The sequence below is a fragment of the Chiloscyllium punctatum genome, chromosome 4, assembly GCF_047496795.1.
Source record: "Chiloscyllium punctatum isolate Juve2018m chromosome 4, sChiPun1.3, whole genome shotgun sequence".
NCBI lineage: Eukaryota > Metazoa > Chordata > Chondrichthyes > Orectolobiformes > Hemiscylliidae > Chiloscyllium > Chiloscyllium punctatum.
Genome location: NC_092742.1, coordinates 89,537,958 through 89,555,802, shown reverse-complemented (window position 1 = coordinate 89,555,802; position 17,845 = coordinate 89,537,958). Strand labels below are relative to the sequence as shown.

The 17,845-nt window shown below is 40.3% G+C and overlaps 1 protein-coding gene across 4 annotated transcripts in view; it reads left to right on the top strand.

Moving 5' to 3' along the window:
* pacs2 (phosphofurin acidic cluster sorting protein 2) overlaps window positions 1-17,845 on the top strand; it is a 284,997-nt gene that overhangs the window by 173,679 nt on the left and 93,473 nt on the right. For all 4 annotated transcript variants that reach the window (XM_072569264.1, XM_072569263.1, XM_072569262.1 and 1 more), the window contains exons 4-9: window positions 7,403-7,528; window positions 8,002-8,164; window positions 13,086-13,159; window positions 14,456-14,536; window positions 15,932-15,991; window positions 16,341-16,498. In XM_072569264.1, the coding sequence (XP_072425365.1) occupies window positions 7,403-7,528; window positions 8,002-8,164; window positions 13,086-13,159; window positions 14,456-14,536; window positions 15,932-15,991; window positions 16,341-16,498 (662 nt within the window). The remainder of the gene's footprint in view (window positions 1-7,402; window positions 7,529-8,001; window positions 8,165-13,085; window positions 13,160-14,455; window positions 14,537-15,931; window positions 15,992-16,340; window positions 16,499-17,845) is intronic.

Below are 17,845 nucleotides of genomic sequence, written 5' to 3'. Positions count from 1 at the left end.
CAAACTTATCTACATTTCCTTTACAAGATTAAATGGTTTGATCCTTAACCACATCCCTTGAGAATATTTCAGCAGCACTCTGTAGAAAGTTATGATCATCTCTCTCTGACTGTTATGGAAAAGTTTAGAAAGAAACTAAAACACTTGTATATGCACTTCCATTTGTCGTCTTAAATCAACATGATTTTTTGGAGAGGAAGATGTGTCTGCATCTTAACCCAAGAGACTCTGGACAGCAGTAAATGTTTACAGAGTTAAGTAAAAGGTATTTTTTATTCATGCATTTACCCAAAACTCTAAGCGCTACCTCAGTCACGCAAAAAAGACAGTCAAAGAAGATCATACGTGATTGCAAGTGACCAGACAAAATGGTCATTAAAGTTCTCATATTCGACACATTTTGTAAGGTCGCTGTCACTGTCATTGATGGAGTCCATTCCACTCTTGAATTGTAGTCTGTACTGGTTCAAATAGCTGCAGTCAGATATCAGTATAATTTCAGGATTCCCCAGAAGAGCTGAACATTCAGCAGGTCACAGAGTTATACACTGCAGTTCTCACACTAGGATTTCTTTACAGGTGACCATAAGTTGTCAAAGCTGGAGAAGGCCATCAGCCATTGGTCAGCTCTGCCGTGGCTGATAATGGCTCATCTCATAATCCTCAGCTCCACTTTTCCTCCCTTGTCATATAACCCTTGATTCCCTGACTGATTAAACAATCTGTCTTCCTTATCCTTGAAAATACTTAACAACCCAGCCTTTACAGCCCTGTGAAGTAAAGAATTCCCAGATTCACTGCCTTGAGAAAAGAATCTCCTTGTTTCTTTCTTAAATTGGCAAAGTTAAAAATCATACAATACCAAGTTATAGTCCAACAGGTTTATTTGGGAGTACAATCTTTCGGAGCGCTGCTACTTCATCAGGTAGCTTGTGGAGCTGGATCATAGGACACAGAATTTATAGTAAAAGATCAAAGTGTCATTCAACTGATGTGATGTATTGAACCAATCTAGATTGCTGTTAAGTCTTTTGTCACTTAGAATGGGTCGCAGGTTCCGATTTATTAATGTGTAAATCCCAGAATCACTTTCAAGTCACATTCCTGAGATAACTTAAGGTTTTATTAAAAAAGATGACAACTCAACTCAGACAATGCATAAAAGTGAGGTTAAAGTCCGCCTGTATCCCAACCTTGGGTCAGACTGCCTCTGTTTCCAAAGTAGGAATTTATAAATTGTAGTGCACACTTTTTGAACAAAAAATAATGTATCTGCAAATACAAATCTGTAAATGCAAATACCCCATAGACTTGTGTGTGTGGGAGACAGGGAGAGTGAGTGTATGTGCATAAATGTGACAAAGTATATGCCTGCGAGAGAGTGTGCGCGTGAGTGTGAATTTGTGTGTGTATGAGAGAGGGTCTGTGAGAGTGTGGTTGTATGTAAGAGTGTGTGTGTGTGTATATAGTGTAGTGGGGTCACCTGTAGTGTGACAAGATCCTGGTTGAGGCCACCTTCATGGGTCCCAGCCTTGGCTATCAGCCTTTGCTCGGCGACTCTGCGTTGTTGCATATCCTGAGGTCCGCCTTGGAGGACAGTCACGTGAAGATCTGAGGCTGAAAGTCAGTAAGAAGAAAGAAGATAACCCAGGGAATTCCGCAGCTGGAAGAGTGAAGTCCCAGAAGACAACTGTGACTGTGTGGTTTTGAAATTAAGTTGATGTAATTTTAATGTGTCTTATTGGAACAGCATATTACAGAGTTGGAGGCACTTAATAAGCAGTTGAGAAAGGAGGCCTTAGAGTTGTGAATAATTGTTTAATGTTCACATTTGGACTTAAAAAATAGATTGATGTTATTTTCTTTAAATAGTGGAATTTGGGAGTTCTCTCTCTCACATTTTAGCAGATTACAAGGCGAGGTGAGCTTTTCTGGGTGTTTAGTTTAATTAACAGAGGGTTTCCCCTCAATGTCATAGCAATAGAAGGTAGACAATGGGGCCCTTCACAGCTATTAATGGGTAACAATTTCTCTGGAGTTCTCTTTTTGATAAATTGCAAACAAAAATTCTGCAAGTTAATTTGTTTTGAGTTTGGAGCATAAAAAATGAGCAAGATCAATTGTGAATTCCACAGTGAGGTGCTGTCACGGTTTGACCATTCAACGGGAAACCCCTCCACCACTCAACCAGGGTGATTTAATGAGAAACTTCTCAGAAGATTGATATACAATTTGCTGAAGTCACCTGACCCTTTTCAACCATCGTAGCTAGATTGGTTTTTTTATGCAAAATCTATTTGAAAATGAAGATAAAGCTTCCTCAAAATGACTTTTCATGACAGAAACAGAAATTACTGAAGAAACTCAGCAGGACTGAGGGCATCTGTGGAGAGAAAGCAGAGTCAGCATTTCGGGCCCAGTGATGATTCTTCAGAACCCTTTCTGTAATGACTTAGACATGTCTTCAAGAAATTAACTGAGAGGAATATAAAAGTGACCATTTTAAATTAAACAAGAAATAATTGCATCTGGTGCAACTGGAAAAGAAAATAAGAACCTCACAACATGTGCCATTTGGCACAATATTTTGGTATTGTGCTGTAACACTTCACAACCTGTTTCCACTGACTGCACCTTTCGTACTTGTTGCTGAAGCTCCAACCTATGAAAACCCTTTGTAGTTTTAAAATGTTACTTCTTTGTCATCTTAATTCCTTTGCATTTTCCTCTTAAACGTCTTCCATTTGAATTAGCGGATGAACCTAATCTTTGGCAATGAAATGCTGAAGTACTCAACAGGCCAGGAAGCCTTTGTGGTGTGAGAAACAGTTACTGTTTCAGAAGAACTTCGAGAAGATGGAAATATAATAAGTTTGAGGCAGTTGAAAGGGGTGAGTGGAGAGATGGGCTGAAGAAAGAACAAAAGGTAAGGTCGATGGTCTGGTGTAGGGCAGGAGAGATAAAATGACAAGAGGTGGTGTGCTAAGTGAAAAGGGCGTGCTAGTGGAATAACTAAGAAATCAGTGACCTGCCTGGCAGAGGTAAGAATTTTAGGCTGATGAGCTGCTGCAATCTGGAAACCAATTTAAGAGAAAAAGAGATGAAAACCAATATCTATGAATTGTGAAAGCAAAACAAAATGAGGACAAGCATTGCAGCCTGAAGTTGTTGAACTCTAAGTCCATAAGACTGTAGAGAATACATTTAGAAGATGTGCTTCTTTCTTTGAGCTTGCATTGACCTTCATTGAAACACATGAGGCTCAGGGCAGAGAAATCAATGAGAGTAAGATTGGGAATTAATCTGACACAAAGTTTGGTATTGTGCTAATGATTGAACAGACAGGTTCCACAAAGCAATTGCTCAGTCTGTTATTGACCCCACTAATGCAAATCTTGAGCAGTAAATTAAAAGAAATTCATGCATATTTGTGCTTAACCTGGAAGGACTGTTTGGGGGCTTAGTTAATGAAGGGAGAGAAGGTAAAATGGCAGGTGTTACGTGTTCTGTGCTTGCATTGGAAAGATAGGAATGGGAGAAGGTTGTGGAATAATTGAAGAGTAGATCAAGATGTTGCAGTGGAAATTGCATCTTCAAATGTTGAAAATGAGGACGTGAGTTTGGTGTCAGCATTAATAGTGGAAATGGTGTAATCCAGTGAATTTGCAGGCTAGTTGGTGAAAAGTGATGGGAGAGCCTGATTATGATTTTTGGAGCGGGGAAGGAGTGACAGCAGAAGTATGGGGAACAAATCTGTTGGGCAGGGTGTTGGAGGCCTGAGTTGAGTTAAAAGTAAGACATCAGAAATATGTCTGTGGAAGTTTATGGGTGGCACAGTGGCCCAGTGGTTAGCACTGCTGCCTCACAACGCCAGAGACCCGAGTTCAATTCCCGCCTCGGGCAACCTTCTGTGTGGAGTTTGCACGTTCTCCCCGTGTCTGCGTGGGTTTCCTCCGGGTGTTCCGGTTTCCCACAGTCCAAAGATGTGCAGGTTAGGTGAATTGGCCATGCTAAATTTGCCTGTAGTGTTAGGTGCATTAGTCAGGGATGAATGTAGTGGAATGGGTCTGGGTGGGTTGCTCTTCAGCAGGTCGGTGTGGACTTGTTGGGCCGAAGGGCCTGTTTCCACACTGTAGGTAATCTAATCTAATCTAATCTTAAAAAAAAGTGAAGAATAAACTGGAAGACTGAAATTAAGTCCTAACATAAAGTGGGATGTGAGCAATTGCAGTTGTGGTGGCTGTGGGGTTCAGTGGATAGAAAGAATCACATTGGTGATAACTAATCACTTACAAATGGACAGAGAAAAGCCAAGGAAAGGAAAGCATGATTCTGAGGTGGACCAGTCGAAGTGAGAAAAGAATGAAAATTGGAAGCAAAGTTATTGAAAATTTCCACTCCAGGGCATGATTATGGGCACTGAGTTAATTATAAATTTACTTTAAGATAGGTGAAGGAAGAACCCAAGTACATCTGCAGCCTAAATGTTCCACATATGCCAAATAAATGCAGATAAGGATCCCTGGTGTGTCTCTCCCAGCAATCTTTTTACTTGGAGGAAGTGAGTCGAGTTAATAGAGGAGATGTTTCATGTGAGAAGAATTCAACCAGGTAAAGAGGATGTTGGTGGATTGACAGATGGACTGAATTTTCATTCAAGGAAGAAGCAAAGCGCAGAGGCAATGGACGATCATATGGGATTGTAGGGGTAGAGAGATTTCACTCCTGTGGTGAATCGGGGATGGTCAGGGTCAAGAAATGTGAAACTGTTGAAGTGATAGAGGCTGTCAGAAGAGTTATGGATGCAACTGGGAAGAGACTGGACAAGGGAAGAAGAAGTTGAGTCAAGTTAGGAAGAAGTCGAAGACTGTGGTGCTGGAAAAGCACAGCCGGTCAGGCAGCATCCGAGGAGCAGGCGAATCGACGTTTCAGGCATAAGCCTTTCGTGAGGAATATCGATGATCAGAAGTTAGGAGGAACTCAATTCATGGGGCAGCAATACGCAGAAGTATTACATCAGCCAGATCTTTCCTGTTTTTGGATCTTGGAAAGGAGGTGTAAGTGGCCTTTATATGTTTGGAATACAGTGAGGTTAGAGGCCTCGGAGTGAACAGTCTCCTGGGGCAATGAAGTTAGTGCCACATCTGGAACTGAAGCTTGATATTTGGCAGTGGAATCATGATCCAGGAAGAGATGGAAGGAAAGGAAGTGATGATAAATTGGCATTTAGCCTCTGCAAAGTAGAGACTGATGCTATTGCTCAAAAAGTTAGTGCATTGCATATTTCTGACACAAAGAAGAGTTGCAAATGTTAGAAATATGTTGGCTTCCAACAATTGAATACAATCAAAATTCACCATGGCACACTGGCTGGCCTGATCATTGTTGTTTAAAAAATAATTTGGATCACTCTGCCTTTACATTCATAAAGCATGAATTGTGATTAGCCTTCCTATGATTTTTTAAAAAATAATAATAGCACTTGTGCTTTCCAGTAGGCAAATAGTTTCTAATTAATAGGTGTATATAATGAAAGTGATTTCCATTTTGTGCCTGTAACCAATTCTGATTTAATTAGTCAAGCTTCAATTCTTTGAAAGTTCTCTAACTTGTAAAACTTCCTGTCTTTATACTCCCAAAATGGTGAATTAACCATTAGTATGTCTGTCATGATAGACTATACCTTTGTCCTTCCATGCTTTACTTCCTAAAGAGAGAAAATTGTTGGTCTGAAAATGATCATTTAGTCTTATCAAACTTACTCCACAGTGACGCTCACTGGGTACATGTTCTTTCCCTATCTGTAGATGTGTAGAGTTCTGGGAGAGACCTATAAAGAGGAATAAAACCCCAGGCTCAGTTGGGAAAAATATTCTCTCTATCTGTCACCTCAAATCAATTTAGAGATTCAGATGAACCATATCTACAATAACCTTCATATATAATTTCTGTCCCTGGTTTCTCCTCAACATGTGGCCAAACAGTGCTCAATGCACCATTCAACAATGCATCCTATAGCTTCAATGTTCTCTGGGAAAAGAAGAATTTGTTCTTTTCTCTTTAAGCAATGATCACTGCTGTTAGTGGTGTGGTAGAGTCCTCGAGGATGAGAATGAATTTGCATCCTTGTCTCCTCACATCGATAATTCCTAGTCTTGTCATTTTGTCGGTATGCTGCCCATTAACAAGTGAAGGAATGTAAACAATGTGGTAGGCTGGTAACCCTCAAAAGGTTGAAACTATGAGGAACTTAAGATCATGGGTTCCTCAGACTTGAAGGGGGTAAGTGGAAGGAGCCAGTTTATGTGAATTATTTAATACTACAGGTAAGGTAAACAGTGTTCCATTGAGAGAAAGATGAACAGTCAGAAAAATGCATGACTTCAAACTGAACATAAGTAAATTTGGAGCTGATCGATTAAGAAAAAAAATCTAAATTTAAATCTGACTTCTGGGCAAGATGGTGACAGGAAGGAACAAAAACAGAAAATACTGGAAAAGCTCAGCAGAATGTTCTGAAGAAGACTCGCAGGATCCAAAATGTTAATTCTACTTTCTCTCCATAGATGCTGCCAGACCTGCTGCATTTTTCCAGCCATTTCTGTTTTTGTTTCTAATTTCCAGCATCTGTAATTCATTGGTTTGTTTATTTGGTGTAGGCAAGAATCAGGCCTCATTTCAGAGACATCTTTCGGTCGTAATGGTTGATGTGTTTCTGGATAGATGGGCGAAGGTGAACTTCCTCACCACCTTATCTTGCATAAATTAGGCAGTTTTTTAAAAAAAGTAAATGTTGACATATGAAAAGACTTCATTATCTCAGTCACCCTGAGGTATTTGGACAGGTGTGATAAAGCAATTCAATTAAAATCTTTCATTTTTGATACAGGTATTTCCTCCTTCCATTCGGCTCCCACACTTAATCTTATTTTTCTAAGCAGTTTTATTCTAATGTGTACTTGTGATGTAACTTATAATAGGGTGCCTGTGTACTTTGCTGAGGATCTGAGGATAACAATCTCTGAAGAGATTTGTGTATACTATAACAAGCGCTAATTATCATGGGACTGAGCAGTGATATTTCATCTTCTGGTCCCCTTTCCTGTGCAGGTAACATGATAACTGTGGGATCACCCTCCATGCGCACCCTCCCCCTGCTGAACTCTCTCCCAGACAGTATCACCCCTGTCAATTTCGCAAGATGTCTTTCTCACCGACAGCTACCTTTTCACCTACTAAGGAAAGGTTTATGCAGAGGGCCATTGGAATTCATTTGAGTTACCAGCTATCTTGTTTGCTTTTTGCAGGCTCTCCAGCATAATGGGCTTTAGTGGAAATTTCCAGTTGGTGAACCCACTCACTTTGATGCTTTTCTACAATTTATGGCTTTTCTTTTCAACAGTATCCTCATTTCCTCAAAAGAGAAGGCAACAAGCTGCAAATCATGCTTCAGAGACGAAAGCGATACAAGAACAGGACCATTCTGGGATACAAGACCCTGGCAGTTGGGTCTATCAATATGGCAGAGGTGAGACAGAGGGTAAAGGAATCAAACTGAGGCAGCCATTTTGTATTGTTCTGGTCCTTGATGCCAAGGTCATTTTGACTCTGTGCAGTAAAATAAAATGCATAGTAGTAAGTTGGCAGCCCATTTTATATCTCTACTAATTGTCGTTTCCATTGACCAGCATTAGTCAAAGCAAAAAAGTGAGAGAGGTGTAAAATGGCTGCCAATTCACTATTATTCATGTTACCTTTCTGTCACCTGCACAAAGTTAAAATGATCCCAGTATGTTGACCAGCTCAGCAGAATGATAACAGTATCATCAAGACAGAAGCCATTGGAATTGTGAAAAATAATTGGAAGAAAATCAGGAGAGTTTTCTCCCTAGAATACTGGAAATTATTTATCCCTCATCAAGTATGACTAAACCAGGAGACACAGCTATTTACTCATAAAAGTTAACTTTGCTAGCTAACTCTTCTCTTCATGTGGTGCAGGTAATGCAACATCCAACGGAAGGTGGCCAGATCCTCACGCTGCTCAGTAACCTCAAGCAAGCTGCAGTGAAAGTAGCTGAAATCTGGATCTTTGCACTGTCCAGCCAGCCAATTGATCATGAGGATAGTTCAATGCAGCCAAATCAAAAGATAAAATCAACAGGTGGGGTTGAGTCCTGATTTTAGAACATGAGTTTTTTTTAATAATGTCACCAGAGCAATTAGTACTAATGTTAATTGAATTACAGTTAAATGTACTAATAATAGATGCTGCCTTAGTTTACAAAGGTACACTATATTGGTTTCGTGTTTTGTCACAATTGCTCAACAAAAAAGATTCCTGTGATAGCTGTAATAATTGCTGTAGTATGGTATTCTCTTGGAGATTCCCTTAAATCCCATTATTTCACATTATGCCCACAATCACCACTGTTGGTGATACACTCCAATACCATACAGCTCAGAATGTCCTCCAGATATATTCGGAATTATGATCAGGATCTGTAATTGTGCTACTGGGCATTTCATTTTAGTTCAGTTTCTTAGATCTTCAACTTCTCTTCAGTAGCACTAAGTGGCAAATTTATTATTTTAATGTGCACAGGTAGTCAAATAATTTAATCTGTCAGTGTTGAACAATCTAAAGCTCAATGCAGTATTAAGGGCATAAAGCTTTCCTGTAGCACTCTGACCTTCAATAAGCACTTGAAATTTCTGGACCTCTTTGTCACTAAAATTAAGATCAACTGCTGTTTTGCATTTGTTGCACTTCTATTTCTCCTTACCATGGCAACCTCTGCTAAGGTTCCCTCTAGCTCTCTCTGCGATTGTCATTTTATTATTCCTCAACAATTTTGCTGCAGTGCATATCTGAGCTCAACTTGTTCATTTTACCCACCTTTAAATCTAGTCAGAGTAAGCTGTTAACATCCCAATATCCATTCTTGGCCTCCATGCTAGCTGGCTCTGTAAATGATTGCATTGCTGGTATTGTGCACTTCTATATAAAATCATCCTAACCTCAAAACATAGCATACTTCAATTTACTTCCTTTGTAATCTAACATCTAATTTCCAACCACCATTTCCTCTCAAAAGTTATTGGCTTGCTGAAACCTCCCAAATCTGAATCCATCTTTGCTGGAGCGCGAGATTTGATTTTCTCCAATTTGGATCCGCCCCACATAACCACAGTACTGAAACAGGTCTAAATCAAAATTACAAATTATCTCCTAACTCTTTTCAACTTCCTCACCAGAGTTAACCTCCCCTTTCTCTTCCAGTACTCCTTACCTGTTGCCCAGATCAGTGAAATTGCCCACCTCACTATCCATGTGGAAGCATGGAGGCTCAGTGGTTAACACTGCTGTCTCACATCACTAGGGACACTGGTTCAATTCCATACTCAGATGAATGGCCCTGTGGCATTTGCGCATTCTCCCCACGTCTGTGTGGGTTTCCCTGCAGATACTTTGGTTTTCTGCTGTCCAAAGATGTGCAGGTTGGGTGGTTTGGCCGTGGGAATTACAGGGATAGGTATGGGTGTGGGTCATGGTGGGATGTTCCTTGGAGGGTCGGTGTGGACTCTGAATCATAGAGATGTGCAGCATGGAAACAGACCCTTCGGTCCAACCCGTCCATGCTGACCAGATATCCCAACCCAATATAGTCCCACCTGCCAGTATCTGGCCCATATACCTCCAAACCCTTCCTATTCATATACCCATTCAAATGCCTCTTAAATGTACCAGCCTCCACCACTTCCTCTGGCAGTTCATTCCATACCTGTACCACCCTCTATGTAAAAACGTTGCCTCTTAGGTCTCCTTTATATCTTTCCCCTCTCACCCTAAACCTATGCCTTCTAGTTCTGGACTCCCTGACCCAGGGAAAAGGCTTTGCCTATTTACCCTATCCATGCCCCTCATAATTTTGTAAACCTCTATAAGGTCACCCCTCAGCCTCCGACGATCCAGGGAAAACAGCCCCAGCCTGATCAGCCTCTCCCTATAGCTCAAATCCTCCAAAACTGGCAACATCTTTGTACATCTTTTCTGAACTATTTCAAGTTTCACAACATCTTTCCGATAGGAAGGAGACCTGAATTGCACGTACTATTCCTACAGTGGACTAACCAATGTCCTGTCCAGCTGCAACATAGACCTCCCAACTCCTGTACTCAATACTCTGACCAATAAAAGAAAGCATACCAAACGCCGCCTTAACTATCCTATCTCCCTGCGACTCTACTTTCAAGGAGCTTTGAACCTGCACTCCAAGGTCTCTTTTTGTTCAGCAATATTCCCTAGGATGTTGCCATTAAGTGTATAAGTCCTGCTCAGATTTACTTTCCCAAAATGCAGTACCTCGAATTTATCTGAATTAAACTCCATCTGCCACTTCTCAGCCCATTGGCCCATCTGGTCCAGATCCCGTTGTAATCTGAGGTAACCCTCTTCACTGTCCACTACACCTCCAATTTTGGTGTCATCTGCAAACTTACTAACTACCTCTTATGCTCGCATCCAAATCATTTATGTAAATGACAAAAAGTAGTGGACCCAGCACCGATCCTTGTGGCACTCCACTGGTCACAGGCCTCCAGTCTAGAAAACAACCCTCCACCACCACCCTCTGTCTTCTACCTTTGAGCCAGTTCTGTATCCAAATGGCTAGTTCTCCCTGTATTCCATGAGATCTAACCTTGCTAATCAGTCTCCCATGGGGAACCTTGTCGAACGCCTTACTGAAGTCCATATAGATCACATCTTATGGTCTGCCCTCATCAATCTTCTTTGTTACTTCTTCAAAAAGCTCAATCAAGTTTGTGAGACATGATTTCCCACGCTCAAAAGCATGGTGACTATCCCTAATCAGACCTTGCCTTTCCAAATACATGTACATCCTGTCCCTCAGGATTCCCTCCAACAACTTGCCCACCACAGAGTTCAGGCTCACTGGTCTATAGCTCCCTAGAAGTCCTTACCACCCTACTTAAACAGTGGCATCAAGTTTGCCAACCTCCAGTCTCCCAGCACCTCACCAGTGACTATCGATGATACAAATATCTCAGCAAAAGACCCAGCAATCACTTCTCTTGCTTCCCAAAGAGTTCTCGGGTACACCTGATCAGGTCCTGGGGACTTATCCACCTTTACCCATTTTGAGACATCCAGTACTTCCTCCTTTGTAATCTGGACGTTTTGCAAGATGTCACCATCTATTTCCCCATAGTCTATATCTTCCATATCCTTTTTCACAGTAAATATTGATGCAAAATACTCATTTAGTATCTCCCTCATTTTCTGCGGCTTCACACAAAGGCCGCCTTGCTCATCTTTGAGGGGCCCTATTCTCTCCCTAGTTACCCTTTTGTCCTTAATGTATTTGTAAAAGCCCTTTGGATTCTCCTTAATTTTATTTGCAAAAGCTATCTCATGTCCCCTTTTTGCTCTCCCGATTTCCTTCTTAAGTATACTCCTTCCTTTATACTCTTCTAAGGATTCACTCGATCTATCCTGTTTATACCTTACATATGCTTCCTCCTTTTTCTTAACCAAACACTCAATTTCTTTAGTCATCTAGCATTCTCTGTACGTACCAGCCTTCCCTTTCACCCTGACAGGAATATACTTTCTCTGGATTCTTGTTATCTCATTTCTGAAGGCTTCCCATTTTCCAGCTGTCCCTTTACCTGCGAACATCTGCCCCCAATCAGCTTTCAAAAGCTCTTGCCTAATACTGTCAAAATTGGCCTTTCTCCAATTTAGAACTTCAACTCTTAGATCTGACCTATCCTTTTCCATCACTACTTTAAATCTAATAGAATTGTGGTCGCTGGCCCCAAAGTGTTCCCCCGACACCTCAGTCAACTGCCCTGCCTTACTTCCCAAGAGTAAGTGAGGATTTGCACCTTCTCTAGTAGGTACATCCACATACTGAATCAGAAAATGTTCTTGTACACACTTAACAAGTTCCTCTCCATCTAAACCTTTAACACTATGGCAGTCCCAGTCTATGTTTGGGAAATTAAAATCCCCTACCATAACTACCCTATTATTCTTACAGATAGCTGAGATTGCCTTAATAGTTTGCTTCTCAATTTCCCTCTGACTATTAGGGGATCTATAATACAATTCCAATAAGGTGATCATCTCTTTCTTATTTCTCAGTTCCACCCAAATAACTTCCCTGGATGTATTTCTGGGAATATCCTCCCTCAGCACAGCTATAATGCTATCCCTTATCAAAAATGCCACTCCCCCCTCCTCTCTTGCCTCCCTTTCTATCCTTCCTGGAACATTAAGCTGCCAGTCCTGTCCATCCCTGAGCCATGTTTCTGTAATTGCTATGATATTCCAGTCCCATGTTCCTAACTATGCCCTGAGTTCATCTGCCTTCCCTGTTGGGCCCCTTGCATTGAAATAAATGCAGTTTAATTTATTAGTCCTACCTTGTCCCTGCCTGCCCTGACTGTTTGACTCGCTTCTGTTCTCAACTGTACCAGTCTCAGATTGATCTCTTTCCTCACATCTCCCTGGGTCTCCCCCACTTAGCACTGGGAGTAATCCAGATATTACTACCCTTGAGGACCTCCTTTTTAAATTTCTGCCTAACTCCCTGTAATCTCCCTTCAGAATCTCATCCTTTTCCCTTCCTAAGTAGTTGGTTCCAGTATGGACAATGACCTCTTGCTGGCCCCTCTCCACCGTGAGAACATTCTGCACCCTCTCTCTGAGACATCCTTGATCCTGGCACCAGGGAAGCAACGTACCATTCTGCTTTTTTGCTGCTGGCCACACAAATGTCTGTCTGTACCTCGGACTACAGGATCCCCTAACACAATTTGATCTCTTGGAAGCCGTCGTTGCATGAGAACCAGTCTCAATACCAGAAACTTGGCTGTTTGTGCAATGTGAATTGATGGGTTGAATGCCAGCTTCCATACTGTAGGGATTCTATGATTTGGCTTAAGCTCTTGAAGGGATATCTAGTTTAATTCATTAGATTGTCCTATCTCATTAGCTCTGTTGTATGTATGTGAGCCACAAGCCTACAGTTTAAGGTATCTTTGTTATTTCACAGATAATTACTCAGAGGAAGAGTATGAAAGTTTTTCATCTGAACAGGAAGCAAGTGATGATGCAGTCCAAGGACAAGTATGTAACACTGGAAATGTTCACAAATGTTTCTACTTGGGTCCAAAGGGTAGGTATTGGATTAGGAGGGTAGCAGGATAGGTGCTTTGTAAAGGCATGCCAGAATGGAAACTAAGTATGAACCTGGCAATGTTTATTCATTTAAGGGCTTTGCAGGAACACTGTAGAGCAAGGTAACAATACGGCAATGGAATAGCAAGTATGGGAAGTAACAGCAAGAGCTGACTTGAGTTGTGCTTCATAGTAACTGACTTGCATAATCCGGGTGCTTATGTCTAATTTTTGCAGCTTGATTTCTGATTGGTCGGTTGTAATTTTTTTTTAAAGAGGTGTGCACGGTTTGGGAGTAGCATGCTTTGATGATCTTACATGCATATCTTTCTACCGTCATTCACATATACCACAGACTCTAAAGCTGAAGTCATTTCTTTGCTGGGTTTTTGAGTTGTGCATAAAGTTACTGTGAGCAGATCATGACAAGGCATAGGTTCCCACTAGATAGACAATATTATACAGAGATTGGGAGGTATAATTTCTTATGTGTACTGTAATCCTACTAATGCTTAGCAGAAGTTTTTTTGAAAGCACATGATTAAGTTGGAAGCTGTGTGTGAAGTAAACATACAAGACAAAAGTTGGCTGTAAGTGTGACAAGCATTGCCATTTAAGTTTGGTGCTGAACAGAGAAGCCTTTATTATTGCCTTATGTCTAGTGCGATACCAAAAATAATTGTTCTGTTCCCAGTATTGGCATCTCTAACCTCAAATATCACTATTGAAACATAAAGCACAGAAGGAGGCTATTTAGCCCATCACCTTTGTGATTGTCCTTTAAAGAAAATATCAAATTATTTCTATTCCTTATTGTCCGATAATGAACTCAAAATTAATCAGGAAATACAACTAAGTGTCATTGAACTTAGATGTGGTCGCATGTTAAGAATGTAAGCATTAAGAAAGTGCTGTTGTGGTGCAGTGATAATGTTACCTCTGGACCAAAAGGTGCTGGTTCCCGTCCAGCCTGCTGCTGCAAAGGTGTGTCATGATATTGCTGAACAAGTTGACTGAAAATATCTATAAACATCAGATTGGGGTTTCACAATCCATTTTAAAATACAAGCCATCAATATGTACAAACTGCCTGAATGTTCAATCTCGTAGTGTACCAAGCTGCAATAATGTCAATCTAGTACTGATGTTGAAAGGGAAAAGTGAGAATACACTTACGAGGAAATGTGTTTGATGCACTGCGTCTTGAAAAACACAGGACAGTGATTTTATGTTTATCTTTTTGAGGATATGGATGATGATGAATATGATATGGGCAAGCCGAAAAAACAAAGGCGGACAATCGTAAGAACAACCTCAATCACAAGGGTTAGTGGAATTTATATCCCTTTGGCTGATATTAGAGGCATGAAGTGACTGTGAGAATGAATGTTTATGCATCATGACCTGTGCATCCATATATATGATGTGCATGTTTCTGTACATGCTTCTGTGTCCATTTGTATACACATCATATTACATCAAAATTCATTCATACTTCCTGTCAACCATCACCAGATCAATTTGACACTCTCCATCAGCACTATCATGTTCCACATTACCCAAGAAAGTGGACACAAAATAGGCAAGCATAATGGCATGTTACATCAAGTTGATTTCAAACCTTGTTGGGATAGTATGCTGGAAAACAAATCTTGCTGTTGTCACAGAAGTTAAAGATTTTAAAAAGTATGTAGAATTCCCCAATTTATCCAATCTTCAGATCCAGACTGTCAGCAAGCACAAAGCAGGCTTCTGTACTTAAAATAAAACTTATGTATTACAGATGATTCTCTATTTTTCTCTCTCTCGCGCGCGCTCTCTCTCTCTCGCTCTCTCTCGCGCTCTCTCTCTCACATGTGGGTGCATGTCCCTACACACAGAAAAAAAATGTTATGGATGGAAGGAAAACGGGGCAAGCATTTCATTGGCCGTTGTTCATAGGATCTGCTGAGATGGTTCTTGTGCTGACCTGAATGCTGCTACTTAGTCTTCCTTCTCCAGATGCTTTTCCTGATTTGTAAATGCACAGTTGTGGCTGGTTCATAATTATCTGACTTTTTAATTAAAAGTCCCAGCTTACAACAACTGAAGGAAAAATTAACTGGTTTTCTTTAAGCTTTTACTGCAGAGAACAGTAAGCTCCCGAGCTGATGTTTCTCTCTACCTGAAAACCAATCACGCAGTTGTTAGCAGGCAGAAGGCCTTTGTCATCAAAAGTTGGTCAATTGTCCACAGACCAATCCGCTATTTGTAGTTGGCTCAGTCTCCATTAATACACACCTTTCTGCTTCAACTCATCTGCAAACTACACTTCAGCTACTGCTTGAACATGCAGCTGTGCTTATGATGACTGTCAGGTTACTTGCTTTGAAAATCCTGAAGGCTTGAAGTAATCCTTCAGTAATCTGTGGCTTTTAAAACTGTTCTTCTCCCATCTTGATCCACAATAAAAAAAACGCAAGGAGTAATGTACGTGGTCTTTGAGGTGACGTTCTCTCTAATGTTCCTCCAAAGTGATTTATAATTCCCATTCTACACATCCTGTGGGCTCTAAGTGAAATTATTGATCTACCTTACTATTATGAATTATGCATTATGGTTATCTGCATAAACATAGACTTAGGTGGTTGGTAACTTACATGAGTTTGTATTGCTCTGTCCATGGTTGCTTCACTCACTAATTTTTGGAGGCTTAATTGTTCAAATTGTTTTTCCTTCCAGCAACAGAACTTCAAGCAGAAAGTAGTTGCCCTCCTGAGACGGTTCAAGGTTTCAGATGAGGTATGCTGATTGGAGTTTTTATTTTTAATGTGGGGTGCGAAATTATGTAATATGCTTATAGTATAAAGTAATTGTATTATGATAAATCAAAACCAAAAGTACATTGCTACTCAAGAGGTTGGTGAATTATTTGTTGGGTGTTGGAGGGGGAGGTGAAAGAGTATTTGATACTCTTAATATTCCACAGTTTGACTGATTAGATTCTTTTCCCAGCTTTTTCTGACCTAGGCTGAACAAATCCACTTTTTAAAATTCACTTTGCTTGTACTCACCAATCAAGATAAAGAGAAATATGCAAACGATGGTTGGAGCAAGGCATTAATGAAATATTTTTGTAAATTTGTTGTAGGTCCTTGACTCGGAGCAGGATCCCACAGACAATGTGCAAGAAGTGGAGGAGGACCTAGACCTGTTGTACGACAGCTTGGATGTGGAAAATCCCAGTGACAGTGGCCCTGACATGGACGATGATGACAGTGTCCTCAGTACTCCAAAACCAAAACTCAAGTATGAAGGACGTTTGTCTCACATTATACTTTGTAATGTTACCCTGCTTGCAGATTATAAATAGTTGGTGCTTATTCAGCAGGTCTGAGTCCCAACTATACTGTAGAAATACACGTCGCTTGAATGCTCAAATACAAAATGTTTCTGTATTCGAAATATTTATTTTCGAAATATAATTTCATTGAAAAAAACAGAAGATTACATTTGTACAATGTGGTGATGCCAGCTGATGTTTCTACTGGATAAGTCGGATCCCAGAATGAAATGGACTTTTGTTTCATATGGCAGCCTTTCACTCAAGCATTAACATAAAAGAAATCCAAACCCAGATAGCTTTCAAATGGCAATACATAAATATCAGAATGTATGGCAAAACATAATCACATATATTCTCAAACACCAGAACTTCACACCTACTCAAAAAAACAAATTCCTTTCCCTATGTTACGAAGTGGTGGTTGAACCCCTCTTAATTAAACCAAACACTCAGAAAGCCTCACCTCATCTCATAACTTGTGAAAATACGAATGACAGAGAACTCCCAAATTCCACTATTTAAAGAAAAGAATAACAATTTTTTTCTAACTCTAATAGTGAACATTAAATAACAAAACAACTATTCACAAACCCAAGCCCCCCCTTCTTTTTAACCAGTTACTATCTGACTCCAACTCTATATAAAAAAAAATGCTGTTCCAATAAGACACTTATTAAAATTACACTAAGTTAATCTCAAAACCACACAGTCTCTGTCATTTTCTGTGCCTTCACTCCTCTGACTGCTGATCTCCCTGGGTTGGTCTTTTTCCTGCAAGTATGTTTCACATGAAAAGGTACCTTTGATAGAGAGTGTTTGTAATTTCTTTGAGAGCAAGATGTTAGATTGGCAGTTAGATCCGCCCGACATCAGATTGTCTGTCTCATTGGTTTGATGTTGGCAAAACAATAAATTCAAACTCGTTTTAATATCCTGGGGCATAATTTAAACTGGTTACATTTGAATTCTTGTTAAAACAGCAAACAAAACTCAGGTATCCATTACTTTTTTTCAGTTTTCCAGTACACTCTGGGACTGCAATCCAGTCATATACACAGGTTCTTGTAATCTGTCATTCAGAACAGCATTCACTCTCTCTTAAAGATACAGTACACGCCTTCAACTTCATAGCACCTATCAGTCGAGCAATAAAACGTTTTATTGGGATCCTCATGCAAGTGAGACCTTAGACTTTGTAAGCTGTGAATAACCAATGTAGATTTCCAACCAAACACTCTTCCTCAGAACATTTACAAAGTGCACTCTTTCACTGAGCTAACATAACTGTTCTAAACGATCACCTTTATCTA